This window comes from Agelaius tricolor, unplaced genomic scaffold, assembly GCF_023055355.1.
Source record: "Agelaius tricolor isolate 1412-34295 unplaced genomic scaffold, bAgeTri1.0.p SCAF_13, whole genome shotgun sequence".
NCBI lineage: Eukaryota > Metazoa > Chordata > Aves > Passeriformes > Icteridae > Agelaius > Agelaius tricolor.
The window spans coordinates 4,496,274-4,524,004 of record NW_027269273.1 but is presented as its reverse complement, the minus strand read 5'-3'; the positions used below and the strand labels follow the sequence as shown (position 1 = coordinate 4,524,004).

The 27,731-nt window shown below is 47.9% G+C and overlaps 2 protein-coding genes across 5 annotated transcripts in view; one reads left to right on the top strand and one right to left on the bottom strand.

The window, feature by feature from the left end:
- Positions 1–18,066, bottom strand: part of MICU1 (mitochondrial calcium uptake 1) — a 93,989-nt gene extending 75,923 nt beyond the window's left edge. For 2 of the 3 annotated variants that reach the window (XM_071438471.1, XM_071438468.1), the window contains exons 1-3: positions 17,993–18,066; positions 16,545–16,623; positions 5,359–5,520 (exon numbers count right to left, since the gene is read on the bottom strand). In XM_071438471.1, coding sequence (XP_071294572.1) covers positions 5,359–5,519 — 161 coding nt within the window. In that variant the 5' untranslated portion in view covers position 5,520; positions 16,545–16,623; positions 17,993–18,066. The remainder of the gene's footprint in view (positions 1–5,358; positions 5,521–16,544; positions 16,624–17,992) is intronic. The other variant, XM_071438470.1, reaches the window with a different exon arrangement.
- A 4,682-nt stretch (positions 18,067–22,748) lies between these two features.
- The window catches only part of MCU (mitochondrial calcium uniporter), an 88,897-nt gene continuing 83,914 nt past the window's right edge, over positions 22,749–27,731 (top strand). The window contains exon 1 of one of the 2 annotated variants that reach the window (XM_071438497.1): positions 22,749–22,932. In XM_071438497.1, coding sequence (XP_071294598.1) covers positions 22,801–22,932 — 132 coding nt within the window. In that variant the 5' untranslated portion in view covers positions 22,749–22,800. The remainder of the gene's footprint in view (positions 22,933–27,731) is intronic. The other variant, XM_071438498.1, reaches the window with a different exon arrangement.

The window sequence follows — 27,731 nt, the reverse complement described above, 5'->3', positions numbered from 1 at the left end:
TCCAATGAATCACAACCCCTCACTTCACAGTATTTTTCTTCTTTGAACGACAGAAGCAGAACAGCATGAAAAAAAAATAAATTACAAAACTTTGTGCCAGAGATAACAGTGCTCAGTTATTCTAATCCTGGAGGCAGTAGCAAAGTATTCAGCTATCAGCTGCTGCTCAGTGTCAGGAGGAAAAGGAAGAGATGGGCACCCAGGAGTCAGCAAAGCTGCTGTCAGCAGACCAGGGCAGGAGGGAGGAACCTGCCTGACACACGTGTTCCTCAGCTGACTAAGAGCTGCCATTCTCCCAGTATGTAAACAGCTGGGACATCCCAGTGACGTTTAAAAGCCACTTAAGACTTCAGGGCTTTCCTGCTGTAATGCAAAAGCAAGCTAGGACATGACATTGATAAAAACAGACAACCTCCAGGGATCAGGAGAACTCTCAGCAAGGAGCTCTGGCTCATCCTCAGCTCAACCACATTCAGCACCTAAATTAGTTACCTGAAACTTTAATAAGGAATTCACCAGAGAGGATGAAGAGCCACAACCCAATTTTTCAGGGTGTTGCCACACTCACAGGGCTCTTTACTACTTTGCTTCCCTCCTCATCTCTCACATACTCAACACCAATATAAACTGGCACAATGAATTTGTGGCAAGAACTTCACAAAGGCAGTCACCCTAGTGACACCCTAATCCTGTGGTGTCCTGACACTACCCCAATATCCTTGTGAGCAGAAATCTGATATTTCTTAATGCAGGAGATGCTGCTTTCATTTCCAAACAGAGCTCACCACAGTGGGGTACAGGGCTGTGCCCCCAGGGTCTGATCCTTTCCTTCCCCAATGTCCATGGAGTAAAACCCTCAGTGTTCAGCCAAAAGCCACTGGAGAGAACACAGAGTTCTTTCAAGACACCACTCCCAGACCAATGTGTCTTGAAGTCTAAGGGAAAAATCCTCAGCACAGCAATCCCAAGGAGAGTCTCTTGAGTGTGTCACCTCTCACCAAGAGTTCAAAAAGCATAAAATCACAAAATGGTTTGTGTTGGAAGAGACCTTAAAGATCAGCTCGCTCCATCCCCCTGACATGTAAGCACATGAGGGCTCTAAAAATAAACTCACATGAATAATACCTCTAATTTTTCATCTTTTCTCCCATACATTAGGTTAAGTTGTACCTGACACATCTATACCAATAAAACAGGTTTCTTCCCTCTTGACTATGATTTATGTGGTTTCCTTTGTTTTACTACAGGAGAGATTTTTGAAGTCTCTCTTTCAGCTGGCACAAGATATTTCCAGCAATTCTCCCATTAAAAATGTATTCTAAGCAAATTACTCTAAAGCCCCTGGGACACTGCTGCAAAAGATCATTGCATTCTTAAACAGAGTTATAGAATCCCAAAAACAGTTTGATTTGGAAGGAGCCTTAAAGCCCCTCCAGCAGTGCCACCCCCTGCCATGGGCATGGACACCTCCCACTAGCCCAGGTTGCTCCAAGCCTTGTCCAGCCTGGCCTTGGGCACATCCAGGCAGCCCCAGCTTCTCTGGGCACCCTGTGCCAGGGCCTCCCCACCCTCACAGAGAACCATTCTTTCCCAATATCTAAACTAATCCTGTCCTCTGGCAGTGGGAAGCCATTCCCCCTTGTCCCCAGTCCCTCTCCAGCTCTCCTAGAGCCCTGGTAGGCACTGAAGGGCTCCAAGTTCCCCTCTCCAATCCCTCTCCTCTCCAGGTGAGCACCCCCAGCTCTCCCAGCCCCTCCAGAGCAGAGGGGCTCCAGCCCTGGGAGCAGCTCTTGGCCTCCTCTGGACTGGCTCCAACAAGGCAGCAATTTCCAGAGCAACACAGGTGTCTTATCCTTACTCTTACCACTAATTCATTCACAGAAGGATAAGAAAAGGAGCATTAACTAAGTATTTTCAGTCTGGCAGGAAGAGCACTGGTAAGACACTGCTTACAGAGGTCACTCTGTGCCCCCAAAGGTACCTTTGCTCCTTTCCTTCACTCATGTTAGACTGATTAACAAGCTTCAGCACCAAAATGCCAATTTAAGGGCTTTCAGAGGCCCACAGATTCAGCCAACAAGGGTGACAAGAAGAACAGATCTGCAGCCATTTCCTGGCACTCCAAATGGGTATCAGGAAGTAGAAGGTACAAGTTTTACACCAGGATCAGTAACAGAATTTTTTTTACCAACGTTAAGCTTGCCACAAACTGTGAGATTCAGTACTTCTCATACATTAGTGCCTCATTTAGAGTAGCCAATGACTGCACCAAGATTAATTTCAATTAATTCAGTTCATTATGCCAATGCCCAGATACTTAATTGCTTCTCTTGCCAGCTGGAAATCCTCAGAGTTTAAGTTATTGCTGAGAAAGGGTAAACTTCATTAGTCTTCTAAGCTCAGCTATTTGCACTGCTCAAGTATTCCCTGCCACAGGAAAACTGAGCAGCATGAGCTACTCCTGTTGTAAAATAATTTAGAGGAGATTCAGTCCCCCAAAGCAGGCAGCAGGACTTCCCAGAGGGCAGGGAAGGCAACAAGACCAACACTTACCTGCAGTGGAACAAAGATCCCACCAACCCACCTCAGGGAGACACAATTAAATCTACCTTGCATCATACAACCAGAGGATTTCTCCATACATATCTTTTCACTCCTTGATTTCTTCTCTACCTTTGTGTGAACTTCCTTACCCCAGCACTGGCTTCTGCTGCTGCTCAGAGCACACCCTGCAGAATCCACCTGAAATACACTGGGTTCAGACTGCACCTGAGAATTCCTGTCTTTCTTCACACCACCATCACCATCTTCTACTTACCTAGCCCAAGAAACTTAAAATTTCCTACTGCTTCTTGATCTGGCCTGGTACATCTTTAATGCCTTAACTGTAAAGAAATATTTACATATTTATCTCTTAGTACTAATTAATTATACTTACTGCTACTTCCTGTACTAACCCAGGACACACCTGAGTAACTGAGGATGTCATTACAAACATTCTGTATTCACCTATTCTCATACTTAAACTCTACTGATCACCTAATATCCATTTTCAGAAGGACAAAGGAAATTTACACTTCATCCCTCATTTCTTTAAACAAGGCTAAAATGCCCACTTGAAAGTCCATTTAAAACATCAGTGTGAAAAATTTTCCTACATCAAACATATCAGATTTGTTCCTTGTTTAATTCAGCAGCTTTGTGCCAAGTAATTAAATTAATATTGTAAGCTTGGGTGCACTTTTATTTTACAGTTGCTGACGTTGAGGATTTATTTCATGGCTCAGATAGGAAAGGAATACTTGAAAGTCTGTACAATTCTATTTAGTGCTTTATAAATGTATAAAAGATGAAGGAGACAGAGCGAGGAAAGGCAAAACAAGTAATAACAGCAAGTCAGCCTCTCCAGATTGATGAGAGCTGTGTCTCACTGGCTGATTTCTAACAGTGCTCTCAGCTGAGGAAGGTGCCCAAGGGCCTCCAAGGAACAGCAAAGTACTCCAGGAGCCAAAAATCCCTCCCTGGCCCAGCACTGCACACAGCACAAGCACCATCCTCCTGATAAAAGCAACCCCAGCACTGAAAATGAAGCTGGTTTGAAAAGCAGAGGAACCTGCTACAGAAGGGAGACATTAACTCCCTGTCTCTGGGACAGCTTTACATAGGACATGATGTCCTACTGACTTTCTGATCGTGTTGAGGATAAGGTTTGAAGTGGAAAAACCCCACTCTCCTCCCTGCTGGAAAAGGGGAGTTATCCTGGCCATTCCCTCAGAGGCACTGACTGCATCAGTGCAGATCATTACCAAAATGCAGCACAAAATGACACTGTGCTGGATCACAGTGTTCTTCCTCCACTGAGCAGCTCCTCTTAGCACAGAGCCAGCTTTGACAGCTCTAAGGAACAGCCAGAACAATTCCCATCCCCTTTCTCCCACTGCATTAAAACTAAAGCCTTCTAGCCACAGGTGAGCAGGAAACCAGCAACAAATCACTCGAGGAATAGAATGAAAAGAACACAGGCTTTCAGCAAATACTTCAGTTTTAGACTCCAGTTGCAGTCATGTGCCTGAGTGACACTGCTGGTGCCATGCTGAGGGAAGAGAAGGGAGTCCCTGTTTTACTTCAGACAGGGCACAGCCCCAGGGTTCAGTGAGAGTCACCTCAGGAAAGCCCAAACATCCCCTTTCACCTCAGGTACAGGAGAGAGCTTTGAGCCTCAGAACTCATGAGGTGTCCTAAAGCTCTGACCCTGAAAATGCACATAAATCCTGTGTGCTGCTACCTTCCCACCCAGACAGACTGACCTCTTCTGCTCCTCTGCTGCATTTTATACATCAAGCAGCCAGCAGAACACACAAAAAAGGAGAGGAGCAAACCCTAACCAGATGTGCTGTTTCAAACAGAAGTTGTGAAAGTAAAGGTTTCTCTCTTCACACCACCACAAACCACCAGGCAGGGAGGAAACGAGGCAGGAAACCACATCAAAGAGCCCATGTGAGACCACGCCTCACCCCGAGCTCTGCTGCATCCCTGAGCACTGCCAGCAGCAAAGCAGCTCCTCAGGGAATCACCCCCAGTCCTGCACAGAACCACCCAGGGAATCACCCCCAGCCCTGCACAGAATCACCCAGGGAATCACCCCCAGCCATGCACAGAATCACCCAGGGAATCACCCCCAGATATTCCCAGAATCACCCAGGGAATCACCCCCAGATATTCCCAGAATCACCCAGGGAATCACCCCCAGCCCTGCACAGAATCACCCCCAGCCCTGCACAGAATCACCCAGGGAATCACCCCCAGCCATTCCCAGAATCACCCAGGGAATCACCCCCAGCCATTCCCAGAATCACCAGGGAATCACCCCCAGCCCTGCACAGAATCACTGGGTTCAAGATTATAGAGTCCAACCCAGGCCTAACACCTGAACTAAACCCTGGCACCCAGTGCCACATCCAGTCTGTTTTTAAACACATCCTGGGATGTGACTCCACCACCTCCCTGGGCAGCCATTCCTGTTCTTTATCATCCTTTGTGTAAAAAACTTTTCCCTAATATCCAACCTATATATCCCTTGGTGCAGGTTAAGGCTGTGTCCTCTGGTTGTGTCAGTGCTGCCTGGAGAAAGAGCCCAGCCCCCGCTGAGCACAGGCACCTTTCAGGAGCTGTACAGAGTGATGAGGTCACCCCTGAGTCTCCTTTTCTCCAGGCTGAGCACCCCCAGCTCCCTCAGTGGCTCCTCACGGGGTTTGTGTTCCCAGCCCCTCACCAACCTTCCTTCCGTGCAGCAGGACAAGCAGGAGCACCACAGGTACTTACCAGGGGCAAGAAAGAAATGAGCAATGCATGTATTACCTCTGCCAGAGGAATCTGGCACCCGCTGTGGCCGCAGAGGTCCCGAGGAAAGCCGCCAGCAGGAGCCTAGGCCGGGTGCCGGGGCGCGGGGCTGTGCCATGGGAGCGCCGCGCCACCGCCGCCAGCCCCGCGGCCGCGGGCAGGAAGCGCAGCCGGAACATCCTGCGGAACGAGAGCGGGGCTTTAGCAAACAACAGAGCGTGCGAGGGCTGCCTGGCCTAGAGCAGGGAAACTTTCACAGAGTAACTCACTCACGGGTGTTTGTTAAATGTCCTGAAAGAGGCACATAATCTGCCTAATAAATAGATTAAATACTTGTGAGCGTTAGGTATTGGCACACACCTGGCTGTCACATCCAGCTGCTTATCAGTTATTCCAATTCCTCAGCCTTTCCCCAAAACCCTCATCAAGAGGGAATCTCACCTTCCCACAGAGGCTATGTGTGAAAAATGCATATTTTATGATTGGCTTTTCACAAATATTCAAATAAATATTATATATGTTATGTTAGAAATTTATGTTGTATTAATTTTCCTAAGTAGTGTGTTAAATATAGTTTTAGGTTATAACATAATGTTAAAATAGAAACTATGCTATGTAAGATAGTTTTTTTTAAAGAAAGGACTCGCACTGAGATAGCAGCCACAGGACACCCAAATCTTTCAGAGAAAGAGAATTTATTGCTCCATTATCGAGTTCTTCCTGCCTCACTCAGCCCTGAAGACTCAGTCAGGATTCAGAGGAAGAAGCTGACACTGCCCAGACAGAATCCTGGGTTTGAATGGAATTTATGCATCATGGATGAGGTGTATGAATATGCAACAGGCTGTTGTTTTTAAGGGTTAATCCTCTGTTAATGTGGGGCCTTTTTCAGGCTTGTGCTGCCCAGAAAGAGGTACCTGGACTGTCCATAACTCTTTGTTTCTATTGTCTCATATTGTCCTAATCCATATTGTCCAAATTATTATTACTCCAATGATATTACTATTTATATAGCCATTTTATAACTATTAAACTTTTAAAATTTCAAAACCAAGTGATTGGTGTTTTTCACACTGTGGACTCCACATCCCTGCAAACATTCAAGGCCAGGCTGGATGAGTCTTGGAGCAGCCTGGTTTAGTGAAAGTGTCCCTGCCCTGCAAAGGGTTGGAACTGGATGATCTTAAAGGTCCCTACCAACCCCAACCGTTCCATAATTCCATGAAATATTTTCAGCCCATCCCATCTCTCAATTTCCAAGGCATGGGAGATGGCAGCAGACCTGATAAGCAACCACAGCAGGTAAGAGACATTTGGCCAGAAGCAGAGTCACAGCTGGATTTTAAAAGGCAAATTTAGTCAAATAACAAGCAAACCTATCAAACAAAACCAACCCAGGCATTTAAATTTTCCTAAGAAAATCCTACTGTTCTTAAATCCCTTTTTTTAGCTAGCCTGGAGCAAAACATTTATATGCAACTGTAAATACAGGGCCAGTTTCAAAGTGTCAAAACTCATAAAATACAATCCATATCCCATTACATCTCCAACAGAACAGAGACAAATGGGAAAGCAGAGCTACAAATCTAAACATAATTACAACAGAGAAAAAGGAACCACAGAAACACCACCTCATCACACTCCAGCTGCAGGAGGCAAAGCAATTTTGGTGGCTCACAGGATTGAAGGCACAGGGTAAATGCTGCCTTTGAAAAGAAAATTTGCTGCATGTTCTTGTGTAATAAAGGTTTCATTTCTGAGGCAAATGCAATTTTTTCATTCAGAAGGTCAGCCTTAAAATTGGGAACAGAATGGTAAAGGAATTCCCAAAAAAAACACAGAGCAGAGGAGCAGCAGCCTAATTTTTCCTTTTATTCCCCATTCTTGCCATTCTACTCACATATTCCCAGGCAGTGAATAACCACAGAATACAAAACTAAAGCCACAAGTGTTGTTTTCTATTTGCTTCAGCAACCCAGGATGCCACCACAGCATTCTGCTAAACCATTCCCTTCCAAAACTGAGGATGCTGGGAGCTGTGTGTGCAGACAGCTCTCAGGTGTGTGGTGTGTGAGGCCATTCCCCCTGCAGAGCAGGACAGATCAGTGCCACCTGCTGCAGGTCAGGGCTCCACAGTGGAGGGATGCTGTGGGATCTCAGCACATCGTTCCTGATGTCCAGAGATGCCAGGAGAACCCTTGGGGGTCTCGAAAATCCTGGAATGTTGCCAAGAGTGTTTGGTGGCTTGATTTTGATCCATCCACAGAAGTAACAAGAGTCTGAGGACAAGAGAATCACTTTAGAGTAAAAGGTGTAAAAGAGACACATTTAGAGGGTGAGATATAGACTTTAAGGTTTTTGGTACAGGGGGGTTATGGAGACAAGATGGAGGGATCAGGGCGTGTTTTGTCCTTCTTCTTTCTTCTTCTTGTCCTCCATCTCCTGTGATGATGTTGGCACTTGGGGATTGGTTTATGGTGAAGGTGCACTTGTTAATATGGGTGAAAAGCATTGGGAAATAAAGGTAAATATTGTGTACGTAGATTTTAGTATAAAAAGACATGACCGCCCCGTGGGTGGTCAGAGAGTGCCTGTGACTGCTTGCAGATCAGACCTCTGTTGGGCAGACAGAAAATTTTGTAGATAAGAAATAATAAACAACCTGAAGACCGAAAAACTGAAGAGTCCAGACTCGTCCTTTGCATCGCGTGCCACCCAAGAACCACCCTGCCCGTGTTGGGGCAAAGACAAACAGCCGGACCCGACAGGATGCAGAATTTGGGATGGGAACACAGGAAGAGGCACTGAAGACCCATCAAATATTCAGCAGATAATTCTGAAGGCTGGAGCTCAGTATCTTTAAGGCAAGAGGTGGTGGAAAAGGCCCTGAAGACTTCATGGCACAGTAAAGAAAGCAATGAAAAATCATTAATAAATCTTTTAACAGTGTGTTGTTTTGTTTTTTTTTTCCTAGGAGATTAAAACTTTTGTCTTAAGACAAGGGAGGTGGGATGGAGCACAAGAGATGGCAAAGCCACAGGCTGCCTATCCATCCCCACCCTGGTTTATGGGCAAACACCACAAATGTCAGTGCTCACAGTGAATCCAGCCAAACAGCACCCATCTGATATTCATCTGTGCTCCTATTAAAATTGGCATCATGGCTTTGCTTATTCCTTTTCAAATAAACAGGTTTAAAATTCAAATGTTAATAGAATGCAGGCAGCTAACAGCACTGATCCTCCAATCCTCTCCAGCTCTGAACAACAATGAGATGCTTATGAAAAACAACTCTGATTTCAAATTTAAAATTATTTCCACTCTACACAAAGCTGATGTTCCCATTTGGTCTCCAGGGATGAATTTCTGTTCCATATGCAGAGGAAAATCTGCATGAGTTCTTTTCCTCAAGGAGCTATCCCTGCCCTTTCTAGGGTTCCCCATCCTAATTGCAGCTTTATATTCCTAACATGTACTGGGGAAGGGAAATATTGCCAGTATCATTTAATCAACCAAAATGAAAATTAAGCCCCACAGCGTTTACTTGGGAGCTTGAAGAGATTTTTTACAACATTTCTGATTGTTGGCTTTAGTATTGCATAAATGTTTACTCTGCCTGAGCCTTAAGAAATACTAAATTATCTGCCTAGTCCAAGCAAGCTCCATCCTTGATTCTGCTGGGATGTTTACCCAGAGTGTTCACTTGGTAGCAACTGCCTGAGAGAGCTAAAAGCAGCCAATTCTCACAATCACCCCAAAATAAAGAGCATCCTTATCTCAGAGCAATTAAAAAATCCCTCTGGAAGTGGAATTTTCCATCTGCAATTTCTACGATCTCTCACAATTTTCTTTTTTTAAATCAGAAGTGCCATGATATTTGGTATATTTGGTTAAAAACTCCAGGCACTGAAGTCAAGATCACTTGAGAAAGCTGATGCTCACTTTTTGAAAGATTAAAAATAAGCATCTTGTCCTGTGCAGCAGCAAAAAATTCAACACCACAGCTTGCAGTATGGCAAGGAATAAAACTGAGATCAACTATAAAACTCCCATCAACTGATGTGATTACAGCTTACCATAAGAAACAATCCCAATTCCTGAATGATTTACTATAATAAAAGATTATTTTTTTATAGGATACAACAAAGCAGCCCAGAGGGAAAGGAAAAAAAACCAACAAACACATTTTATGTTTGCTTATTTTCATTATTTTGGAGTTATCATGATGCTCTAGCACTACAGCTACAAGGAAATCTGTAAACTGTATTTATGTTTCCAAGAGATAAGCCAAGCTTACCTTAAATTCTTGCTCAGAACAGCTCTGTAGTTACTTTCAGAGGTTGAATCAATACCCTTGGGCAAATGAAACAGTTGGGGCTTTTTTTTCCAGAACAGAATGATCCATCTACTTTTATTTATGCCACAATTCATAGGTGGTTTTGTTTAAGCAGAAGAGTCAACAGAGAGACTCAACCCCATTGGGAAAACACCACATCCAACCCAAACCAGGGTTCATTCAAACTGAGACCATCCAGGTCAGGTGAAAAGAAGAAATGCAACATTATTTCAACAGTCACATCAGTTCTGGCTAGATGTGGGGATTTGGTTTCCCCAAACAATGACCCTCTGGCTGCCAAGCTGCTCTCCAAGGAAACTGAGGCAAGCTGTCCACCCCTGGCCTTTCCAAGCCCTAGATTTTTCCAGATAATGCAGATAAGAATTGGAAGATCCCAACTCTTGCACCCTTTTTCAAATACCAAAAGGAGAGAACAAAAAGACTTGCTCATGTTTTCCCAGCTCCCTAATTAGCTGGTGATTCCAAGACTGAAAGCACTAAGCAGCTCAGCCTGGGGAAAAGGGACTTCCCACACTTGGGTACCCCCCAGCACTGAACTTTCTGTAGATCTTTTGGGGATCCAGAGCAGATAAAACACTTGTAGCAGGATTGTGATGTCAAAGCTGGCCTCACAAAGCATGTGAGAGGGAGAACAGTAATTCTATAAGCCAGTGGGTGTTTAATTTTTCATTAGAGAAGGGGTCACAGGCACTTATTTGAACAATTTTACTAGGACATGGTAAGCCCATGAATTAGTGCAGAATGTCAATTGTAAATTTAAATATAATGCTATGCAGGGAGATCTTCTGAAAAAAAAAAAAATTGTATTTAGGAGGCTCTATTAGGCATAAAAACTCCTGCAGAGACTGGCTGAGATGGAGGCACTAAGAACTCAAAGAGCTTTCTGGAGCTGTGTGTTTGTTAAAAAGCCAAGTTTGACGTTGCCAGAGCACATCAAGACATCCTGACCCACCAGATGCTCTAGGAAAATTCCTCACCTGTTCCCATCTCAGCCCCTGACTGTCAGTTATCCCTCAGCCCAGCTCACTGAAGCCAGAGCCAAGAGCAGCAGAGTGAGGGTACCAGCTCCCAGCTCTCCTGTCTCCATCTTGAGAGGATTGGGAAGAGGATTGGAAAAATTAAAATGGGGGAAAACGCACAACAAATCAAATGGAAAGGAAAAGTCAACAGGCAAGGGAAAGGGTGAAGCAACCAAGAGAGAAGTTTCACCATTGACACTGAGATTCATAAAGCAGCAGGAAAGAAAACCTCACAGCTTCAACCTGCCTCCACCAAAATCAGTTATGACTTTTCCTTCCCAGAGCAGCTGGGGGTGCCCCTGGATCCCTGGCAGTGCCCAAGGCCAGGCTGGATGGGGCTGGGAGCAGCCTGGGATAGGGGAAGGTGCCCCTGCCATGGCAGGGATAGCACTGGATGGGCTTTAAGGTCCTTTCCAATGGGAACCATTCTGTTATTCCATGAAATTTGTTTAACAATAACTCCTGAAGGGGTGCCAGGAGGTGCATTCCAGCTAATGAAACACCTGGATCTCCTCCTTCCCCCATTTCCAAGACAGACCCAACAGCTCCTGCTCTTTTCCCCTCCAAATTTTCAGCTTACCGAGCACAATTTTGAGAGAAAGGATTTCACACCTTGCTGAAGTTATTAGCCTACCAAGACACATAAATCAGTTTTAGGAAAATGAAATCTAGCAGCTAAAGTAATTTGTCCTCAGGTAGGAGATTGGGGCAATATTTGATCACATTAATTTTGCTGGAGAGGAACCACATTTGTTTCAGAGCACGATTCCAATTGATGTAGAGTCTACCAAGTATCAATCAATACAGAAACCTCAGCCACAGCCCAGCCATTTCTTTTTAACTGTCACTGCAGGAAAGTTTCACCTCTTCCTAAAATCCTCAGCCCTGGAAATGACCAATCCCCAAGTCCACAGCTCTGTACCTACACCCAGCCATGGCTCAGGGATGATCAGTGACATCCTCCCCTCATGAGCTGCTTTATTCTGCCAAATAATTGTACTGATTTTCAGGGCTAAGGAGAGATGATGTATTGCAAACACATAAGCTTTTAGATTTAGCTTTAATAAAGCATTTTTAGAAATTGCAGCTGGATTATTTATAAGGATGTGGGACAGTAGCTGGCTTGGGCTTCCCTTGAAAGGGAGACAGGAATGTTCATATCCTGGGGAAAAGACTTTGGTGCCACTAAACTGGCAGAAGAAACTCTGCAAACTCAACAGTAACCCCAAATTTCACCTGTGAGCTGAGTGGCCAGAGGATCTGAGAGTGGATGGAAGCACAGCTCTGGAGACACAAATGAATAATGAGTGTATCCAAAGAGAGGCACCTGGGCCCATCTGTTGCAGCAGCACTGAAAATAGCACCTCCAGCAAGGCTACACCATTTCCTTGCTACTTCAGACTGTCAGACTCCAGCAATGCACTGCAGGTTTCTAGGAGGCAGCTAGAAACTTGCACAGAAACAAATGCCAAATGCTGCTTTTTCCTGCTTCAAGCTTCCCTTCCCTTCCTCCACTCAAAATGCAGCACATTCCTTGAGCTTTTCTACCTAGAAAACATAACAGTAAACCCCAGCCATGAAAAGTTCCCTAAAAACACCTCCAGAGATGTCAGAGGGAATTTGGAAGAGCTGTAAAAATAAAAACCAACCAAAAATCTTCTCACCCCTTACTGAGGATAACGATCCTGCTTCATGAGCTACTTCTACCCTACTCAGAAGTGTGAAATTTTCTTTTTCCAGTGCTATTCTCAAATAATCAGGCTGCCTTTGCAAACCAGCCCCTGCAGCAGGTGCACCAGAGCACAGGTATTTCCACACTGGCTTGAGGAGCAAAGGATCATCAAAGAACTTTTGGCAGAAGGGTAGAAAACATGACATGGCTGCCTTTTCCTACAAAAAGTTACAGCCAGCAGGAATGCATCTGCTTAATGGCCTGACTCATTTAACTTGCCTTGCACAATCTGTGGCCACAGGGCATGATTTCCTGAGAATTCCTAACTTTTCCACTCCCCTTGAAGCTCCATCCAACAGTCATCCACCTGCATGTACCTCACAAGAAACAAAAAGTATCTCAGTAGTTACATTTAAGAAATGTTTATGGCCCATTGGGCTCTAGGAAAAGCAGTGTTAACTCCTAATGGATAAAAATAAAAAATTAATTCTGGAAAAGAAAAATTTAGAACAAAGTAAAAGCCTCCCTAAGCTGACAAGGGGGTAGGTTTGAGTTACCTGCAGATACAATTCCAGCTCCAGAAAGAAACAAAGGTTTTTTGAAGTGTGACAGACAGTGGATTGTCTCAGAATTTGATATGGTGAAGGCTGAACTCCTCTGTGACAAGAAGGAAAAAGATTTGTGAACTCCTCAAGAACCTGAATATCACAATGTTGGCTGAAGTTGCCTTTTAAACAGAAACATCATCTACAGCCAGATCTTCAAGAAAATGTTTCTTTCTGGCCAAAGAGTAATGCTTTGGTGGCTTTCTTTTCTATACAAACAAATTTTAAATTGAAAACCTACTGAAAAAACCAAAAAATTCACAGCACCTGTGTTTCATTTACCAGATGGAGATCCTTTGGGAAATCAGGAGAAGAGCAGAGCATTGCTTTCCCCCCAAAAAGGAAAAGCAGGTCTCAATTTTTTCCAGCAACACATTGGTGGATTGGCTTGAGCTTCAGAGAGGAGAAGAGAATATGGATAAGCCAGGCTTGTGCCTTGTGCTCTTAGAACACAGCCTGAGGGCTCAGTTTCAGCAGGAGAAAGCCAGCAGCAAACACTTGGCTGCATCCAAGGTGGGCAGGCAGGCAGCACACCTGAGGTACCTGTCTGTGTCACAACTGAGATTTTGTGACAAAACCCCACTGCTCTTGTAGCTCCTGAAGCTAAAATGCCAGAGGTGAGAAGTTTGCAGCAAACACATGAAAACACAGAGATTCAGTGGTGGTACAGAACACAGCTGGTGCATACAGACACTGGGGCTGGTGTGGGCAGCACAGACAGGACATGGATTCTGCAGCCACACAGATTCCCTGGGCTCCTGTTTCAAGCACAGGGCAGCTGCAACTCTTCTTGTCTCAAACCATGACCTTCCTTCTTGTTGTCTACATGAGGATCTTAGATTGCATGTCACAGAGCTAAAGAGAAACTGTGGTGTTGTGAGGTCTTCAGGATGAGGTGAGAGATGAGAATTGGATTTTATGTTCTCAGAATGTTGATTTATTATTTTATGATATTATGCTAAAAGAAATTATATACTAAACTATACTAAAGAAAGAGAAAGGATACATCAGAAGGCTAAACAAGAATGATAGTGAAAGCTCATGATGACTCCTAAGAGTGGGACACAGCTGATGGTGATTAGTCATTAATTAAAAACAATTCACATGGAACCAATCAAAGATGCAGCTGTTGGTAAATTATTTCTACACCACATTCCCAAACAATCAGATAATTATGGTTTCCATTCTTTTCTGAGGCCTCTTTTCAGAAAATATCATGGTGACAAGAAACAATTTGGAATTTTAGCTTGAAGGACCTTGGAGACCCAGAAAAAATCCCCAGCCCAAACCTTGTGCTAGCCTCAGAACAAATTCCCAGTTACAACCATCAGTGCTTTGGTTCTTCCAACCTTATCCTGCCCCACAGCCAAGGAGCTCCTCACATGGTGGGACTCCAATGAAAAGCTGCTCTCAAGAGAGGTGAAATGCAGAATTTACAGAAGCAAAGTCCATAGCAAGTGTCTCTGGGGATAAACAAGTCACTGTACTCACAGACAGGGCAGCAGACAAACAGAACCCAGAATTTACTACCCAAGGACTTTTCAGGTAAGTGCAGAAGCCACAGTAAAACAATCCATGATCTAACAGCCTGGTTTTCCTCTTTTAAAGTATCTTAAATCTAAAACTAAGAGGTGAGGCTGCCACAGGCTTTGGATGGTGTGTGTTTAGGGAGACAAAGTGCCTCGGGCTCTACTCACTTTCTGCTAGGAGTCTGTGTATTTTCTGCTTGAAGTGTCAAATGCATCACCCTAAAGATAAATATTCATCCTCAGCCTTGCAGTAGCAACAAAAGAGATGGAAAATGATTTTGGACAAGGACATGGAGCAAAAGGACAAGGGAAAATGGGTTCCCACAGCCAGAGGGCAGGGCTGGATGGGATATTGGGAATTAGGAATTGTTCCCTGGGAGGGTGGGGAGCCCCTGGCACAGCTGGGGCTGCCCCTGGATCCCTGGCAGTGCCCAAGGCCAGGCTGGACAGGGCTTGGAGCAGCCTGGGATGGTGGCAGGTGTCCCTGCCATGGCAAGGGTGGCACTGGATGATTGTTAATAGCCTTTCCATGATCCTGTGTTCAAGAGGGAACCATACCATTTGCACCATGCTTTTCTTAGAACAATTCAGTTTAAAAAGGAAAGGCAATGTTCATCTCAAAGGTGTACAACACCCAAAGATTCCTGCTAAATCATCCCAAACATCATCCCACCTGAAATCACATCTACACCAAGACACTCTGGCACCCCTTCAACATCCCAACAGGAAATCAGCAAAATCAACAGGAAAACAGCACCTGGAATTAATATAATTAAGGTTATTTTTATTGTTGTACCCAAGCATCCTCAGCCCCCCTGCACTGAGCTGAGATAAAATATTGAGCCCCAATATGACAACTGAGAACTTGGGAAGAAAAAACCAAGTATTTCCATATCCCAGCTCACCTCAGGAAGTGTTACTGCAGCAACTGCAACATCATGAAACAATGTGTTTTTATAACAACTATATGATTGCTACAGAACTTCTTTGGCTCAAGAAAATAAAAATGGTTACTGCCACAGTCCAGACCTAAACATGCTGATGGCTCCCTCAACTAGCACCTTAAAAAAAAAGACAAAACATTAAACCATTTCTGACGTGCTGCATCAAATGACCAGCAAGTCTTGCAGCCTGAGGACAATGGGATCATCTCTCCTCCAACTCTGCCAGGAGCTTACCCAGGAACCTGCAGGGAGAAGTGACAGAGCCACCAGTGACACATAGCAGGCAGACAGTACTGATGGGATCAAGGCCCATCATTCCTTTTCCTCCAGGGCATGGCATTTCAGTTTCCTCACTTCAGGAAGCATTGGGGAATACCACAAATCTTGCTGCAGGGAATGGGTCATGGGGAGAAAGAGCCACAAATAAATAAAGAGGGGTTACATGAGCTTAAGATTCACTGTAAACACCTTCCACCATCCCAGGCTGCTCCAAGCTCCATCCAGCCTGGCCTTGGGCACTGCCAGGGATGCAGGGGCAGCCCCAGCTGCTCTGGGCACCCTGTGCCAGGGCCTGCCCACCCTGCCAGGGAAGGATTTCTTCCCAATATCCCATCCAGCCATTAAATGCTCTGTTGCTCCAGATGGACAAGCACATAGTTTAAGTATCTTTTATTAGCTTTGGTTGTATTTTCGTTGGGGCTTTTTCTATACTTTCCCATGTTCTAACACATTTTTAGTGATCACTTGCAGGTTTTTTTTTGATGTTGAGAGTTTTTTTACATTTTATGAGAGTGCTGGAACAGCTGAGGTTGGCTGACAGAAAGCTCCAGGCATTCAAACTTCTTCTAGGGCTCAGTGTGCCCAAGCACTTGCACCAGGAAAGTCACAGCACAACTTTGCACACTGCAAAAAAAGGCAACTGATTCTCCTACAGCTTTGAGAAAAGCCCTAAGAGAACACTCCAGGAGAAGAATAATTCTACACAAGGTATATTAATCAGCCAAATGATGAATTCAGCAGTTAAAGCACCTGAGAGCAGGGAGTTGCACAGCCCAGCACTCAGCAACACCATCCTCACCTGTAGTGTATTTGCTCCCAGTTTGCAGGTCAAGAGGTCACAGGGAACACAGGGAAGTATTTCTCAGCTGGGGCCTGTTCTAAAAATGAGAAAGAAACATAATAAAGATCATAACTTCGTGCTGGCTGCACCCAATTTCCCTCCTGGCAGTCATGCCCTGCAGTGCTCACATGTATCGACCTCAGGAAATGCATCTCAGACTGAGCCAAAAAAAGCCAGCAGGAGGAAAATGGTCAACAGCTGAATAAAGGAATTAAAGATAAGCCAGGCCTTTAATTCAAGCCCCAGCTGGCAGTGAGGATTCTAAAAGAGAAACCTCCAAAAATCCTGCCTGGTTTGACCTGCCCACCCCTCTAGACTCCACTAAACACAGCCAGGTTTACCATCTTTCCCAAGCAGCTCATTAAACTACAGGCAAGCACAGGATACATAAATCACGTTGTGATAAACATCAGGCATTTCTGTGCTCCGAGCAGTACATTAACTCAAATTCACCCTAAAGGTTTTCCCACACAAGCTGCACATCAAACACAGCTGGGGCCATTCAGCGCAGTTAAAGCTTTAAGGAACCTCTATCAAGAGCAAGTGGTTAGACGTGAGCTCTAACACAGGGTGATAATTCACACAGCCCGGGCAGCGGCCGCCGGCGATCCCACAACAGCAACAAAAGTAACCCAAGTCTGGCTGCTCTCACTACAACCAGCAAGAAAACCGACCCAAGCCGGGCTGCTCGCACGGTGGGAGCTCCCCAGAACTCCTTGCAGGGCCCCCGGTACCGAACCCCGGCGGGACCCTCCTTCCTCCGAGCGCCGCCACGGAGCCCCAGCCCCGCGGGGTCACTGCCCTGGGGGGAAGGCACGGGGTCACTGCGGGACACGGGATGGAGCAGCCACAAGAATGCGGCATCCCGAGCCCCGTGTGGCCCGGAAAAACTGATTGTGCCGGGCAGCAGCTCTGTCTTAGCCCCAAGCCCCGGGACCCAGCACCCCTCACTGCCGGGGCCTCGGAGTCCCCCAGTTCCGGGGGACAGGACCCTCCTATTCCCGGGGCCTCGGAGTCCCCCAGCTCCGGCAGGCAGGACCCTCCTATTCCCGGGGCCTGCGACTCCCCTTAGCCCCGGGAACCCCAGCTCAACCTCCGGGACTGCCCTCAGACCTCTGGCTTAAGCAGATCCCATATTCCGACTCTCCTTAGCCCCCGAGACCCGGGAACCCCAGCTCAGCCCTCAGGACTCCCCTCAGCTCTCTGGCCTAAGCACACCCCACATTCCGGGGCCTTGAACTTCCCCGGGCCTTGGGAACCCCCCCCCTCCCCGCCCAGTTCCGGGCTCTGGCATGCACTCAGCCCGGGCCCCTATCACTGCCAAGGCCGGGAGCACCGCAGCCCCGGCACCGTGAACCCCCCAGCCCTGAGCCGTGCCCTCCCCGGCCCCTCAGGACCCCACTCACCTCAACCCCGCCGCCACTGCCGCCGCCCCGCCCGCCGCGCGCGCTCTTCCGGGGGCGGGGAAAAGGGGCGTGGGTGGAGCGGGTGTGGGCGTGGTCTGTCGGTTGTGGGCGTGGCCTCGGCGCCTGCTGGGCGCCGTGAGGGGCGCGGGGGTCGCTGCGGGTTTTGGGGGATCCGTGCGGGTGTAGGGGTTTAAAAAGCTCTTTGTGTGGGTCAGGAGAGGCTTTTATACAGCGTCTGGTGAGTGCTCCTACGGGTCCTGTCTGTAGGGGCTATGGGGATTGGGTATAGGGCCTTGAAGAGTGAGTGTGGGGCCTCAGGGGCTTAGATTACTTGAAGGCCTGTATATAGGGTCTCAGGGCTCCATATATATATATATTAAAAAAGAAAAAAAAAATCTATATATGTGTGTGTATATACATATATACATATTTATGTATATATCTATATATATATAAGTATGTATCTATGTATATATATGGGTTCTGTGAGGTCTATACATAAGGTCTGAGGGTCCCATCTATAGGTAGATATATAGTCTGAAAGGTCTGTATATAGAGTCTCAGAGGCCTGTCTATTGTGTATATATAGATATATATATATATAAATATATGCTCTGAATTGTCTGTATATAGGGTCTTAGGGGTCCATATATATAAATATATATATATGTGCATATATATTTATATATGTGTATATATATTTATGTGCACATATATATATGTATATATATATACACATATATGGGTTCTGTGAGGTCTGTATATATATATTCTTAAAGGTCTGTATATAGAGTCTCAGAGGCTATATCTATCTATCTATCTTTATGCTCTGAAAGGTCTGTATATAGGGTCTCAGGGCCCCATACCTGTAGGTCCCTTAAGGCCTGTGTCCAGTGTACAAGGAGCATATTTCTAGGTCCTGAATGGCCTGTCTGTAGGGTCTGAGGGGTTTATGTTCAGGTCCTGAAAGGCTTGTATGCACTGTACAAGGAGTGTCTCTATAGGTCCTGGTTAGCAGGGCTGAAGGGCTTGTGCATAGGGCCTGAAACAGGGGTATATGGGATCTCAGGGGCTTTTATTTATCTATAGAATCATAGAATGATAAGGGGTTGGAAGGGATCTTAAAGATCATCTTGTTCTGCTGTGCACAGGGACACCTTCCACCATCCCAGGCTGCTCCAAGCCCTGTCCAGCCTGGCCTTGGGCACTGCCTGTGCCACCCTCAGAGGGAGGAATTCCTCCCTTCTCCAGGGCCATGGGTGGGTGTGGCAGCAGCTGTGGCCGTGCCCAGTGGCCCAGGAACGGGATGGCAGCAGGAAGGGAAAGTGAGAAAGGCACGCCTGGGTCATGTGCACCTTGGCATCCAGAGCAGAGGGAGGACTCACTGCTGAGCAGGCTAATTTTAGCTATTTTAATTTTAGTTGCTTCCAGATGCCTCTTAGGCAAGCTTTCCTCAGGCTTTAATGTACCCCCCATTAAAAAACACATTTTCCAGAGGCATAAATAGACAGTGGTTGCTCTTGAGGAATCCAGGAGGCTGCTGAATCCTGACACTGCCCTCCCACAGCAGTAATACTGTGGGGATTTTTTAGGATGAACCTTTTGGCCAGGCTTAAGGGGATCCCAGAGGCTTAGAGGGGTCTCTGTGTGGCTGAGGTCCAGATCCCAAAAAGGGGTGGGAGAAGCAGCCAGCAAACACTGACATGTTTGGGTAGCTCAGGTCTGAGTTGGGATGAGACTCTGGGATCTCCATCCTGCCCAGTCCAAGGGAATTTTCCCCTCCTGTCCTGTTGCTCCATGAGAAGCTGGGCAGTGCTCAGCTTACAGAAAGTGGCCAACACCATTCCTTTATTGGCAAGTAGACTCTGCCCCCCATCTCGGGGCTGTGCTGTTTTATCTGCACTAACCTGGAAGCAACAATGTTTCTTCTAAATAAAAGGAGATAAAAGGCACTTGGACCTGGGATCCTCCTGAATTTCCTGCTCCACCCATGCCTAATGCACCTGCAGGATTTTGCATCAATCTCCAGGTGCCTGATTCTGCTGTATCGCAGCCCTGGACATCTGTAGGGGCAAAATTGGCTAATCCAAAATGTAAATAACACAGATAAATTGATGAATGTATGGATGAAAAGATCATTTAGCTTTTTTTCTTCCTAGCTGTTTTATTTAATCCAAGAACTCTGGGGCATGGGCAGGTTTTCCAAAGTGATGGCTTTGCTATGGCTTATCCCACACTCACTTTCTCTTCCATCAGTGTTTTATTTGCAGGAGGGAACAATCCATGCCTCTCTCAGCAGTATCAGGATGGTTGATGAGGGTTTGGAGCTTAAGTTTTCCACTTTCCCACTGCAATAATATTAACTGCAAACTCTGGTGTGCTTTTCTCCAGCCATTCTTCTCAGGAGCAGCTTTCCAATATTCAGCCAGGTGTAATTATGAGCACCAGGAGAAAGCCTTGTTAAATACATTAGTTTATTTAGGTTTTCCAAGAGTGGAAGATGCTTCTAGCAGGAGCTATTTGACATTAAATGACAGGTTTTCATTTTGGTGCCAGAATCCTCACCCCTCTCTCTCCCTGAGCCTTGGGGAGCCATTCCCTGCTGGCTCACTTAAGTGCCTGGGGTATTGATCTCAGGGCTCACATTTAATTCCCATTTTTGTGCTTTGTAATGAGTGCCCACACACTCAGCACGTGTTTGCTAATGAAGTTTTGGCTTTTCTGCTGCCCTCAGCCTTTGCTCAAAGCCCATCTTCTCTTGCCTCTGTCAAACATTCCTGGGAAATTTGTAAACTCTGCCAAAAATTTTTACTTTCGGTCATTCCCAGCTCCTCTTTAATGATAAATAAATATCTAAATACAGAGTGTGAATGGCTGGAGGAGTAGGGGATAGGAGAGAGCTGGGGCAGGGTGTGCTTGCTGTGCCCATCCCTGTCCCCCCTCAGAGCTGCTGGCACTGATCCCTGCAGGAAACCCCACAAGGAGGAGAGCACAGGCTCATCCTAAACGTGTCTGTGCTCCCCCAGGCAAAAAGAAGATTTGGGGTGGGTAATTCATGGGGGAAGAGGTGGCTCTGCCCCCAAGGGACCTTCCCCATCCTGGGCCTTCCTTCCTGCCCCTTTCCTGCCTTTCTAATCTTTCTTTTCCAGCTCATCCAGGCTGCATTGAGCACAGATTGGCCATTTTTAGGATTTGAATCCCACTGGGATGCTGGGAGCTGTCCCAGGGAGTGGCTGGGATGTTGCAGAGAAGGAAACCCTGGCTGTGGTCCATGAGGTGACTCCTTTGCTGAGATGTGTGTGGGAACATCTTCCACTGTGGAGTCATCACTGACGGCTTTGCTACTCAAAATCCTTGTTCTGAAGCATTTTTCCTTTTGCCATCGGTTTTCAACATGTCAGGAGAGGGAAACACAGCAAACAGGGATCAAGCAAAGGCTCTGTCAGGTCTGAACAATGAGCTGCTGCAATTTTTCTCCTTGGTTTTCCAAGAAAATGCAAATAATCATTGAAATGCTAAATGTGGGAAGTTGGAAAGACAGTGGGTAAATCCTTCCAGAAGGACACAGTCGAGGCTTCCACCTCTTTTCCCAACCAACAAAGAGAAAGAAGAGGAAGCTCATGCCTGCAGGAAAAATCCAGCCAGAAATGAGGATTGAGGTGGAGCATTTCTCAGGGACAAACTCCAAAATGACATTGCTTGGAGGAAAGCTTAGAACAACCCATCAGGCAGCACTGGAGGGAGGTGGGGATGGAAAAAGGAGTGTTGCGATGGTGTGGGTGATACTGAAGCACATCTGTGTCATCCCATGACTTGGTCGTGCTCCTCTCCGTATTTTTAGAAACGCAGAGGGATAAATAACAGGAATTCAGAAGGAGCTGCCATCGGTGCTGTAGTAACTCCCAAGGCCAGAGGAAAAAAGTCTTTTCTAAGTAAAGTAATCCAGGTACATCACCTTCCAAGAGAAAGCTGAGCACAGATTGCTTATTTAGCCCAGGTGCTGCAAGGTCTGTGCTGGCAGCTCAGCCCACCATGTCTGCAATACATATTTACATATATATATATATATATATATATATATATATATATATATATATGTGTGTGTGTGTATATATATATATGTATATATGTGCACATACATATACACATATATAAATAAATATGTATGTATATATGTATATATGTGCACACACATGTATGTACATACATATATACACACACACACATATATATATATATCTATCCAGATATTTTTTATCACATACTTTTCTTAACCTTCACTGAAACTCATGTTGGCTGGGGTGCCAGTCTGAACCAGCGCCCCAAATCCCTGTGCCACCCCTACACTGCATCCGTTGTGGTATCTTTGCTGCACCCCATCTTCCCGCAGCCTCTCCCTGGTGATCTCCCTTTCCCGGTGCTTCCCCACGTTCCCGTATCCCGTCCCTGGCTGTTCCCCCTTAGGGCTCCCCCCGCGCCCCCTCTTTCCACTCCCCGCTCCGCCCACCATTGGTCCCGCCCCCATCGACCACGCCCATCACAGGCTCCGCCCCCGAGGCACCCCCGTCGAGGAGTTTCCCTGCCCTCAGGCCCGCGCGCAGCCCCGCCCACCGTCCAATCACCTCTCCGGGCCGCCCACCCGCTCTGCGCCGATTGGCTGCACGGGCCGCGGGGCCGGCCGGAGGGGTGCAGCGATTGGCCGGTGGCGCCGGCTGGCCCCGCCCCGGCGCTCCCCGCCCCGCCCGGGCGGCAGCAGCACCGCCGCCGCCGCCGCCGCCGCCGCAGCGTGGGGCGGCTCCAGCGGCGCGATGGCGGCCACGGCGGGCAGAGCGCTGCCGCTCCTCCTCTGCGGCCGCCGCCCCGCCGCGCTCACCGCCGCCGCCGGCCGCTTCCCGGCGCTGGGCCGGCGCCGCCAGCAGCAGCAGCAGCGACACCGGACGGTGAGTGAGGCGGCAGCCGTGTGCCCTTCAGAAGGCGGGCGCGCTGCCGGCGGGCGGCGCGGGGGCCCCGGCTCCGCGGCTGCTCCACGGCGGTTTCGCGGCGCTTCCTGGCTCCGCCAGCTGCGCGTTTATTCTTAGCACCGTCACCGGGTGAAACTTGAGCGCGGCGACGGGCGGCGGCAGCGGAGTTCGGCCGGTGTCGCTCCGGCAGCGGCAGCTCCTGGCCCGCCGGCGCCGCGCCGCTCCGGGAGCGGGCGGTGCTGCCGGCGCTGCCCGGCGCTCCGGGGCCGCGCTCCCGGGGCGGGGGTCGCGGGGCGCGGCCGCCAGGTGGCGCTGGGGGCCGCCGGGCGGGGAGGGGGCGCGGAGCCCCCGCCGGGAGCGGGAGCGGCGGCACCGGCACCGAGCGGAGCGGGCAGCGCAGCGCCTCTGCCCCGGGCTCTGCCTCGCCTCCTTCTCTGCCCGCCCCCCTCAAGGTCAGCCAAGGCAGAGGCGCTCGGGGGGCCCCCCGAATGCCGCTCCCCGGTGCGCGGCTGGGGAGGGACGGGGGCAAAGCCAGCCGGGCTCTGTGCGCTCCCTTCTCCTCGGGGCTGTGCCAGGAAAAGAGGGACTGGCAGGGCAGCGCACGGCTTTGCTGTGTGTCTCAGGGCGGAAAAAAACTGTAAAGGCAGCAGGTTGCGTCTTGGAGCTCGAAAGATTTGCTAAAAATACCGGGAGGGTTTTCCCCCCCTTTTTTTTTTCTTTTTAAACTAAGGGAACGGTGTGTAACCGTGGGTTATCCTTCCGGCTTTTGCCACAACGTGTTTTAGTGCTGCCTCTAAAGGAGCTTCTGTCGGAGGTGTGCACCTGTCGCTCCCTTGTTGTGCTCCTAACAAGTAATCCCGGAACTCCGGGGAGGCACCAAAATCGTGGATTAATCGGGTGGCGGAGCGGGCTCTGGAGCAGCGGATCCGTGGCTGTGCTCCCTGGGGTGCTCTTGGAAGAGTTCTTTGTGCCGGGTACCCCCGCGGTGCCGCTCGTTCCCCCGCCCCTGCCGGAGCGTTCTGGCATCGGGGGATGCCGGAGGTTCCGTCCGGATCGGATGTCTCCATCCCGGCGGTCCCGCTCCTTCCCACGTGTGAGGTGCGACTTGTGGGATCATCCCGGCACCTGCTGAGGTGTGGAATGGCCTTTCCAGCGCCCCTAATTAATATTTGAGCCGTCTCCTTCAGCGGTGTGGCCCTGGCAAATAATTTGTGTTTGTCTAAATTTAAATTGACCTTTGCGATTGATTTAACAGAGACTTGGATTCGGGCTTGGTTTCACTCCTTGGGCTAAGTGGAGCAGTAAATGTGTGAGAAAATTGTAAAAAACCATTAAAAAGCTGTGAATCTCCTGTGTTTGCCCAGGATACCGAGTGGACGTGACTGAGGTGTGGGCATGTTAAAATCCCACTGTCAGAGCTGTCTCCTGCAGGAGCTGGGGGAAGGAGGAGGAGGATTTTGCTCCTGTCCTGGGGACTGATGATTAGAAAGCCCTCCTGGCTTTAGTTGGGCTCTGTTTGATTCTTGGCAGCCTGGCTGTGGTGTTGCAGTCATTGGTTTTTGGGGTTTTTTCAGCAGGTCGGTTTGGTTGAATCCCTGAGACCCAAGAGATGGGGATCCAGGATCCTGGCAGTTCCCTCTGGCAGCATCTGTGATGGGCCTGTTTATCCCCTCACAGCAGAGATGAGTTCTGCTTTCTGCACTTGAGGAACTCTGCAGAGCACTGGGAGAGAGCAGCTGAATCCTGGAATAAATGATCTGTGAGGAGAAATTAAAGGACTGGAGCTAAGTGGAGCAGTAAATGTGTGAGAAAATTGCAAAAAAAACCCATAAAAAAGCCTTGAATCTCCTGTGCTTGCCCAGGATACTGAGTGGACGTGACTGAGGTGTGGGCATGTTAAAATCCCACTGTCAGAGCTGTCTCCTGCAGGAGCTTGGGGAAGGAGGAGGAGGAGGAGGCTTTTGCTCCTGTCCTGGGGACTGATGATTAGAAAGCCCTCCTGGCTTTAGTTGGGCTCTGTTTGATTCTTGGCAGCCTGGCTGTGGTGTTGCAGTCATTGGTTTTTGGGGTTTTTTCAGCAGGTCGGTTTGGTTGAATCCCTGAGACCCAAGAGATGGGGATCCAGGATCCTGGCAGTTCCTGCTGGCAGCATCTGTGATGTGCCTGTTTATCCCCTCACAGCAGAGATGAGTTCTGCTTTCCCTCACACTGCACTTGAGGAACTCTGCAGAGCACTGGGAGAGAGCAGCTGAATCCTGGAATAAGTGATCTGTGAGGAGAAATTAAAGGACTGGAGCTAAGTGGAGCAGTAAATGTGTGAGAAAATTGTAAAAAAAAAACATAAAAAAGCCTTGAATCTCCTGTGCTTGCCCAGGATACCGAGTGGACGTGACTGAGGTGTGGGCATGTTAAAATCCCACTGTCAGAGCTGTCTCCTGCAGGAGCTTGGGGAAAGAGGAGGAGGCTTTTGCTCCTGTCCTGGGGACTGATGATTAGAAAGCCCTCCTGGCTTTAGTTGGGCTCTGTTTGATTCTTGGCAGCCTGGCTGTGGTGTTGCAGTCATTGGTTTTTGGGGGTTTTCAGCAGGTCGGTTTGGTTGAATCCCTGAGACCCAAGAGATGGGGATCCAGGATCCTGGCAGTTCCTGCTGGCAGCATCTGTGATGGGCCTGTTTATCCCCTCACAGCAGAGATGAGTTCTCCTTTCCCTCACACTGCACTTGAGGAACTCTGCAGAGCACTGGGAGAGAGCAGCTGAATCCTGGAATAAGTGATCTGTGAGGAGAAATTAAAGGAACTGGAGCTTTCATAATAAAGAGGAAATTGAAAGGAAGGAAGTGTTGCTGCAAAGGAGAAGCAGAAAACCAGACAAATCCTCATCAGGTGGGGGAAGGAATGGGCTCACAGTGTGAGCAGAGGGGCTTGGTTAGGTGCTGGCAGACTTTCCTGACAGAGCAGTGGAATGCTGAATTATTTCCTGGGATGGCTGTTCAGTCTTTGTTATCAGAAGTGGTTAGGACTGGTCAGGCTCACATCAATCAGTTATGGCTGATGAGGAATTGATCCCTCTCTGTCATGGGGCTGGGATGTACAAGCTTCCTGACACCACAGATTAAATTAGGAAAGATGTAGGAAGAGTTTGTATAATATGGGTGTAATTAATAGAGTGGTTACATCAGGTGTTTCTGTGCAGTGTTGTTTTTAGTACCATCAATTCTACTTGGGCACTTCTCAGGATGGCTGGTTTCTCACAGGGGTGATAAATTAAATGGGTTTTCTTTGAGACAGGGTGGAAATGCTAAATGGTCTTATGGATGAGTTCTTTCAAAAGCAATATAAATAATGCTGGAAGAAACTGCACCAGCAGACCAGGTTACTGTGAGAGGACAGAGCTGTAAAATAAACAAAAAAAACTCCTCCAGATGGGTGAAGTATAGAGGAGGAGGTTTTGATGCCACCAAATGGGAGAGAGGGCGAGGAGGTGAACAAATCCTTGGATTATGAGGGAACAGTTGGGAGTACATCAATACTGGGGGACACAGGGCTTGAGTGAAGCATTCACAGCCTGCTGGAGAGTTCTGGAACTTGGGGGAGCTGGGAGAGCTCAGTGGGCTCAGCATAGAGACATTCCCACAGGAACAATCCCGTAGGTAGAGGACCATGAGTCTGTCCTGAACAGGATCACAAGGGGTGAGAGATCTGGGGAGGGACATGCAAGAAACTTGAATGAGAAGTTTGCTCATTGATCTTGGAGTAGGGATAAGCAAGAAGAAGGAAGTTTTTATTGGTATTTGTAGGTTTCCCCTGTGAGTGTGGTGGTGGTGTGCACTGCAGGGTGAGGAGGCCTGACCATGGAGCAGGTGGGGCTTGGGATCCACAGCTTTGGAAGGGTGTGACAGAGCTGAATAAATGAACTTGGAGCAGAAATGTCAGAGGCTGCATCTCTTTCCAGTCTCCCTGTTTGGCTGCACACACGTGAGGGTGGAGGAAGCAGAGTTCCCAAATGTGTTTGCAGTGGAGAAGGTGCTGGGGGTGTAATGTGTGGGAGGCCACACGTCCTGTAGGACAGCTTGGAGAGAGAATTAAAGTGGGGCTTTTCCTCAAAGGAAGCTTCCCAATGGAACAAGGAAAGGCCTTTGTTGTCTCCTGCTTGCCCCAGGTGCTGTGGAAGTTGAGGGTCAGCTTCCCAAGGGCTGGGAAGCAGGCGTGGAAAAGCCTCACAAGGAAGCAAGCTATAGATGGTTTGCAGTGATGTTGGAGGTGGACAAAATCCTTAAATGAAACACTCTGCTTCTGTGTGTTGAACACCTAATCCTCATGGCTTTCTTCCTGCAGAGATTAGAGGCTCCTGTTCCTGCATTTCCTGGTGCCTGTAGCCAGGGGTTGGGTTATGCTGGGTTGGAATGTAATCAGCTGGTGCACAAATGCCTACAGAAAATCAAGGGCTTGGCTGTGTGTGGCATTCCTGTGGTGGTTCATTCTAGCAGCTCTGGGCAGATCAGGAATATTGACTCTTAGTGCCTTCTTCTAAACCTAAGAAGGGAAAACTGAACCCATCTGAGCTGCAGCCAGATTTTGAGTAGGTATTGGACAACCTGCAGGTTTGTCTTTCTGCTCCTGAGGTTGTGCTGATCCATCCTCCAAGCCAGGTAGGATTTTTGGTGGCCCAGGTTTGAGGCTGTAGTGGAGACTGTATCCTGCAGAGACCTTGCTCTGTGCCAAGGAGAGAGGGGATAAAGCCTCAAGAGGAGGATGCAGGGGACATCCTGCTGCAGCTGT